The sequence below is a fragment of the Aptenodytes forsteri genome, unplaced genomic scaffold (genome assembly GCF_000699145.1).
Source record: "Aptenodytes forsteri isolate BGI_AS27 unplaced genomic scaffold, ASM69914v1 Scaffold76, whole genome shotgun sequence".
Lineage (NCBI taxonomy): Eukaryota > Metazoa > Chordata > Aves > Sphenisciformes > Spheniscidae > Aptenodytes > Aptenodytes forsteri.
In genome coordinates this window covers 330,857-338,439 of record NW_008794444.1, presented here as the reverse complement: position 1 = coordinate 338,439, position 7,583 = coordinate 330,857, and the positions used below count along the sequence as shown (strand labels likewise).

General features: G+C 38.9%; 1 protein-coding gene and 2 long non-coding RNA genes across 5 annotated transcripts in view; all 3 read left to right on the top strand.

Annotated features, from left to right (window-relative positions):
- The window catches only part of ARID4A (AT-rich interaction domain 4A), a 52,002-nt gene extending 49,492 nt beyond the window's left edge, over positions 1-2,510 (top strand). For all 3 annotated transcript variants that reach the window (XM_019474794.1, XM_009289826.2, XM_019474795.1), the window contains 3 exons: positions 354-569; positions 796-942; positions 1,437-2,510. In XM_019474794.1, coding sequence (XP_019330339.1) covers positions 354-569; positions 796-942; positions 1,437-1,540 — 467 coding nt within the window. In that variant the 3' untranslated portion in view covers positions 1,541-2,510. The remainder of the gene's footprint in view (positions 1-353; positions 570-795; positions 943-1,436) is intronic.
- A 2,899-nt stretch (positions 2,511-5,409) lies between these two features.
- Positions 5,410-7,319, top strand: LOC109279795. The gene is made up of 3 exons (XR_002086337.1): positions 5,410-5,659; positions 6,790-6,903; positions 7,287-7,319. It is a non-coding gene; the product is annotated as an uncharacterized LOC109279795 (long non-coding RNA).
- Position 7,320: 1 nt separating this feature from the next.
- LOC103907611 overlaps positions 7,321-7,583 on the top strand; it is an 8,535-nt gene continuing 8,272 nt past the window's right edge. The window contains exon 1 of the long non-coding RNA XR_658098.2: positions 7,321-7,464. This is a non-coding gene — a long non-coding RNA (uncharacterized LOC103907611). The remainder of the gene's footprint in view (positions 7,465-7,583) is intronic.

Genomic DNA, 7,583 nt, shown 5'->3' with positions numbered 1-7,583 from the left:
GTTTTCAAGGCCAGGTTGGACGGGGCTTTGAGCAACCTGGTCCAGTGGAAGGTGTCCCTGCCCCTGGCCGGGGGGGATGGACCGAGATGATCTGTAAGGTCCCTTCCAACCCAAACCATTGTATGGTTCTGTGATTCTAATGACCAGTACATTTGAGAGTTCAGTGCATGTTGTGTCTGGTAAGGTTATACATTGAATCTGATACGGTTTTTCCTTGTGTGCATTCTGGGATGATCTGAGCAAGAAGGAGCAGTTTTTTCTTAATAATTTTTTCTGCCTATACTTACAATTTTAAAAATGTCAAGGTTGAGGGTTTTTTTTTCTGAAGTTCAAATACATTTCTCTTACTGCAGGACAAAGTAGTGACAGTGAAGACCTTCCTGTCCTGGACAGTTCAAGTAAATGTACTCCTGTAAAACACATAAATGCATCCAAACCACAAAAGATTTCTCGATCACCTGCAAGAGTGATTTCACCTCACATCAAAGATGGAGAGAAGGATAAACACAGAGAGAAACACCACCACCAGAATGCTTCGCCTAGAGTATACAAATGGAGTTTTCAGCTCAGTAAGAATTCTTTAAGTTGACTTGATTAGAGGGAATTTACAAGAAATCTTGTTCTGAAAGAAAAATGTGCAAATTTGGGGATTCTAAAGTAGGCATAGGCCTTTTATGGTGTAGTTATGGAAGCGTGTTATCTTTCATGCTGCACCTTGTATACTCTTCAGAATTGCATTCATTTGTTTAAAATCACCTTGATGAAGCTATTTTTTCTTTTCTTCCCGCTTTTAAGATGAACTAGACAATATGAGCAGCACTGAAAGGATCTCCTTCTTACAAGAAAAACTACAGGAAATACGAAAATACTACATGTCCTTGAAGTCAGAAGTAGCAACCATAGACAGGAGGAGAAAACGATTAAAAAAGAAAGACAGAGAAGGTAACTTTCAGATTTGCTTTATGCTTCTAATGAGAAGTTAATTTTCTTGAAAATACAGAACTCAAAGCAACTTGGGTTTAATTGACAGTATTTTTGAAAAAAAACGTGTTATCATCTGTTCGTGTGTATACATATTTAGAAAGAACATTTGTGGCTTTTCAGAACTCGAACCTAACAAAAACATTCACTGACTATTTTATAACTGCGTATTAGAAACTTGGACTTCCTAGTGCAAGCTCGGTCTGAGTTTTCAGTCAGTGTAATGACTCATCTGATTCATCTTTTCAATTGGTGTGTGATGCAGAAAGGGGAAGGTTACTCACCCAGTTTATGGGAACATAGCAGTGAAAGCGATTGACAAAAAATCTATATCGTTTTTTTGTGACCGTGCCACTTCTTTGAGGTCTTTTAAACAACCTAATATAACCAAGGAAACCTTCATTCTGACATGTACTTTGATAATCTGATGCTGATCTGTTGTTCTATATGTTCAGTGTCGCATACAGGAGCATCCATGTCATCTGCTTCATCAGACACTGGAATGAGTCCATCATCATCTTCTCCTCCACAAAACGTGCTTGCTGTAGAATGCAGGTGATACACATTTCTCTGCCTTGCCAGCAACTTGCTGCCATGGACATAAATCCTGAAATTCAACCACAGAAAGCACTCAACTGGTTTGACATTGCCAAGTATATTCTGTACACACTTCCACTGCTGGACTGTACCTGTTCTCCCCTCCTACCCTCTTCTTTTGTTTAATTTACTGTTCAGAGAAATTAAGCTCGTTGGTAACTGAAGGTTTGTAGGCACAATGTGACATGCTTGTCATTGTGTTTGTTTCTGTTTTGTTTTGGTTTGTTTTTTGTTAATGCAGAGAAAGGGCACTTATCAAATTTGAAAAGTTATGTCCAATGAAGCGTTCAGGTGTTCTAGGGAGATCTTAGAAAAGCAAGTGCACCAAGCAGACATCAGAGTATTATCAAAAAGAATTGAGTAACTGCTGCACTTTCACCGAGCTGTACGTTAACCCTTGGTGAGTAGTTCCTCTTTGTGGAAGCACTTGCTATACAGAACTGCCAAAGTATGTGTTCAGCAGTGTGCCCAGTTTTAAAGGTGTAAATGGGACAAAATAAATTGTGAAAGGAAGTGTAGTTGACTGAAAACTACAGTTGTAATAAGTCTTCCACTTTTTATAGGATTTTTGAGCACACAATTATGCAAATATTTTAATGTTTATTAATGTTTACAGTGGAATTGTGAATAGGTTTTCAGTGGACTATCTTATCCCTTGACAAAAATATTTTGTCTTTTTTCTATGTAATTTCAGAGTTTTTATTTTGTTACAAAAAGACGAAAAATGAAATATATAACAACAATGAAGTTATTTAACAAGATTTCTAAAGCTGAAATTTTTGTGTAAAATAAGGTATCTTGCAACTTGTTAAATATATTTATTCAGACATTGGATGTTGTATTTTTATGTATTTTTTAAAATATTAATAAAATTGGAAAAAAAACTCTAGGTTAGTTCACTCTTTCGATAAAACACACTTACCAGTTACGGCTTTAAAGGAGGTTTTATCCAGTAGCCATGCCTGTATTTCAAATGGGTCTGTCTACGTACCCTCCGCAACGTAGATCTGTAAGCGGGCATCTGGATTAAACTATGACTTTATTTGGAAACTTTGGCAGTCCTAGTACTTACATTGTTTTGAGGAACAAAATTTATTGGGTTGCCCTTAAGATACTTTGTCACAAGGTCTTATGTTTGCTGTACTGCCGAATGAATTTATATCTCCCAAAGTTGAGATGCAACAATAAAGTAAAGCAACTGTGTATGCTTTGTCTGTGGATTGTCCCACAGACAGATACAGTTTGTAAATAACTCTTCCAAAACCATGTATTTAAAACAGTTTGCATATACATTATGTATAAAAGTGATTTTTTTATCAATTTTTTTATTCATGTTTGTACATTGAAAGGGGTTCTTAACCCCTTTTTCTGTGTTTAATATGCTGTAGAGTAATAACATAGATGCTCTAGACTGTATATCAGGATATTCTGGTTCACACGGCAGAAAGTCAGAACGAAACACTAGTGATGGCGTAGCATTACTAAAATTGATGTTTCCTGAAATTTCATTTTACAACATTTGTCAACTTGTGATTCCAATTCCTTCCATTTTCACAGAAAATTAAAGAAAAAGTACTCTTGTAAATGCACTTTTTCTGTCTTTTCTTAAGCAAAGCAGAACTATTTCAATGTAAGATAAATATGGAGCTCACTAGACAGCGTCAATAAAGGCCATGTTTTAAACATAGGCTTTATATTCTATTTTTATTTAAGTGATTGTTCTTGTAAATGTCTGGACTTACCTAAATAGGAAAATTAATCTCCATAAATTGTTGTAAAGACTTTTTTCAGAGCTAACTTCTACTGTTAATCTTATAATAGCTATGAATAAAAAGCAATACTCGTTTAAAAGGAAATAACATGGGTCACATTTTCTCAGATTATCTTCCATGTTTAATAGTTGCAGAAGTAAATTTTAAATTTGGTGAAATAATAGGATTAATTACATCTTATGCGGACATCTAACCTCTGTCTACAAACTGTGTGAGACCTTAAACAGGCATATGCGCACACTCAGCGTGCACAGGTGACGGGTGAGTGTGCACAGGTGACGGGTGAGCTCTGAACTGTCTGTTGTTCAGGACAGATGTTCACAGCGTGTACACTGACTGCTTCTCCTTCTCTCTTAGGAATGTTTAACATATTGCATGGAAGACTGCAGGTATGGTTCCATGAAACACGGAAACCCATTCTAACAGATGGTTGCTCCTTGACATAGAGAATGCGCTTCCTTACTTCCTCTTTCCGCCTGCTTACCTTGCACCAGTACTCATCAGACAGACAGACAGACACGCACCCACCCACGCCCCCCCAGTAACAACTAACGTTACTACTCTGGCAGAAAAATAACCTGCAAGAAAAGGCGGATGACTTTCCTGCCAAGCCACTGGCAAAGCCTCTAGCATGTTACTGATTTCCTAGTTTTATCTTTCTGGCAAGAAGCGTTATCAGTTAGCCGGATTATTCAGTAGATGTTTAAATGAGTTTCTTACGACGTTTAAAAATACTGTAGGGAAAGAAAAATTAACTATATAATATGGGACTATCCGGTACTTAAAGGTGAAGTTTCTTTCAACAAGAAACCCTAATAGGTCTTTTATTTCTAACTTTACTATTATCCCCTCATTTTTGCTTTGTTGACGTAAAATAAATGCCAAAGTGTCTTCCAATGCCTTGAATGAAAGTTTATGCTGTTGAGGACGCAGTCATTACAATTGTACTGAATCGGGACTTTTTTTTAATAAGAGATTAGGTATCATGCTTGCAAGAGCAATCAAAAATAAAGCACCCTCTTGGCAGGCTTCATGCTGTTCTCCTGCCTTCTAATTTTTTACAGTTTTTCTCAAAATGATATATGTAATTTCAAGCTTAGGAGGTTGGAAAAAAAAAATTAAGATTATGGGATCAAACACTGTTAGAACTGTTAAAAAAAGAACAGGGCTGTAAGAGAATTCAGACTCTCCCCCCACCTCTTGCAACTGATAGGAAGAACTGTCGGATTTAGTATTTTTCTATTAGCTTATATCTGAAAGTTGGGAAAAACTTGAAACATTTGCATGCAAGGACATGAGGTAAGAAAAGGTTCATTTCCCTACTTGTTTTAGTTTTTACTTTCTTTCCATAAAGTATACCAGCTACATGCGTACTGATGAGTTTTTATTTTCTCTCTAATGTGTAAGTTTAGCAACGCCCAGTTAAATCTCCACTTGTTTCTGGCTCCTCCATCAGATTGCTTGTGTTTGAGAAACCTTCTCCTGCTTAAGAAGTTTGAACAGATCAGGCAGGAGAAGCAAAGATGACAGAACAATAATAACAAGGTGTTATTTCAACAGAGGTTAAACAGATTTACAGTAGTAATTAGTAGTGAAAGAAAAGCATAACAAGGGCAAATAGAGGTGTGTATCTTCACGAAGCGTAATGTATCTGACCTTCACGGGGAGCAGCAAAGACCTTTAATTGAAGGGCAGCAGTAGAAGAGAAAAGGTGATTAAATCACTTCTTCACTCTTTGTGGTATTTTGCACAAGTTCCACTTGAATCTAATTTTTTTTAAAGGTGCACTATTACAATAATTAGGCAGAAATTTTTAAAATGGATATGTATTCTCATTTTACCTGTAGGCAGCCACATAGTAATGGCTACCAAAATGACCCAGGATGGCTTTGATGGGGATCTGGAAAGAGAACCTGCATCTTAGGATTGTCAGCTCCTGTGTCTCAGTCAGACTATCCGCTCTTGAGAGCGCCTTCTCTCTCCAGACAGGTTTGGCAACCAGATGGAATTTCACATTAAAAAAATGAATATTCTTATAAAACGATCTTCTTTTCCCCATTAAAAATATTCTTGGATAGCTGAGGCAGCCAAATGGGTTTTCTGGGCAGCATTTACTGGAATTCTTTTGCAGCAGTAAGTCTGAGAAATGCTGTTGTTTTCTTTTTAAGAAAAGAGCACGTTTGGTTTGGTCGCTTGAAACAAATCCGACAGATGAGCCGGAAGACAGATTTACAAGCTGAAACAAAAGATGAACGTGTTAACAAAAGTATGTCGAGCCATTTACTTCACTGTGCCGTCGCATTTTGCAGGTATTGTGCACTAAAATCTTGGTTATTTTTACTTCTCTGTACTTGGGATTTTATTATTTGCTACAACGTGCAGGATAAAGACTACCTTTAGGTTTACCATTAGGAGATGTAAGGAACACAGCAAAGCAGTGGAACCAATGGGGATGTTGCCAGAGACTGGCATACATAATTCCAGGGCTTAGGAAAAAGACATTTTATAATTAGCTCACGCTATTTATCAAGCTCTTGCCCTCAAATGTTGAGAAAATCTGTCATTCTACCATATTATCTTCCACCAAATAGGATGATTCTTTCAGAGGTCTCTGGGAGAGTTTAAAATTATTCACGTTATTAGGTAAGTAGCTGGTATTTATTGGGGATTTTTGTTTGTTTCGGAAATCTGTGAATTCCCCAAATTCACAAGCATTTACTAGTCTCATCCATTGCTTTGGAGGGAAATGTAAATTCAATTTCTCGTTACAGTGTTACTGGTCTGAAGACGTGTTTGTTTTGATGCAGTTGAGTGGTGGATTTTGTGATTAGTCACAGCCCAATGACAAATACTCACTGCATTGTCATTTAAAGAAAACCGAAAAGATAAGGCAATCCTAACTGTGAAAGCAGACTGTTTCTCACCCTTTCTAAGAAAAGGACTTTCCTGGCTTCCTCTTTGTTTTGAATTATCTCAGCCCTATTTATGTTGCTATTCCTGCTCCTTCCCGTTTTCAGAGAAACCCTTCTTTCTGTTTCGGAGCAGGGCTGGTTGGTTCTGCTTCAGGTCTGCAACTACCTGCTATTTATATTACTTAGTACCGTTACGCTGTTGCTTATCGTATACCAACAGTTTTCAAAGGTAAAAAAGTGTCTGTGTTTTATGCCACTTGGCTTTAATTCACCAGTACAGCTAACTCACTACGAAAAAAACATGGAAGCGTTGTGACGCTTACTTTCTCTGTTTCATTCCTTGCCAGCAAAGAAAATCGGCACTAGAGCTCCATTACAGCTGTGAAAACCTGCAGGTTGTTCATCAGTAGCGTGTTTGCTTAACTCTCCCCCCGAGCCTTGTTGGTGAGGGACGCAGTTATGTGTTATTGGAGACGTCTCTCTCTCTCCCTGCTCTTCAGAGTAACCCAATATTATTTCCATTCCAGCCCTGTCAGTGTCTTCAGCTATTTCTAAACGACTCCTCATCTAATCCCTCATCTGGGTACAGCTTGACCTAATTTGCCATGATCCTGCCAGCTATTCCAGTTACGTAAGGAGGGGTAAGATTTGGAATTTGTATGAAATACTTTGTTATATTGCACCAGGGTGGGTTTTTTTTTTTAACAACCCACTTGTTTACGTGTATTGCGCAGCTTAAAACCGTGCCTCCTGATGCTCATTCATTTCCCACAGATTACTTCCCTTAGGAATGGGTAAGGTTTAAAGCTATTTAAAAATAAAAAGAAGAAAAAAACCCCAAACCCTTGATTCCTTCTGCTTACACTCTGCTTCCCCCCCTGCGAGTGACTACCGTGTGCCATCCCAGCAGCTTCTCCACGGAGTACTGCTTTTTATAGTCAAGTCCCCGATTGCCTGCGTTAGGTGGGGTCTCCTACAGTTGTTGTTTTCTACACTCTTCATTCTTTTTCCTCTTTCCTTTCAGTTTATGACCTGTCACGGCCTGTCACGGCTGGTGTCCCCCCCCCGGGCCCCCCCCAGCCAAGCGGCGCCTCTCCCTCCATAGCCGCACCCCGTCACCTTTGTCACCCGACGCCAGCCACAGCACTTCGCTTCCCTCTTGGAGACATCCTCCCTACCCGTCCTGAAGGCAATAAAAACCTGTAAGAAACCCGTGGGGTTTTTTTTTTCTTACCTCCACCCACATTGCCTTCGGGCCCCTCCCTCCCCCGGCCCGGCACTGGGAGCTCACAGCAGCTCGCAGGAGCCCGCAGCTCTGCTA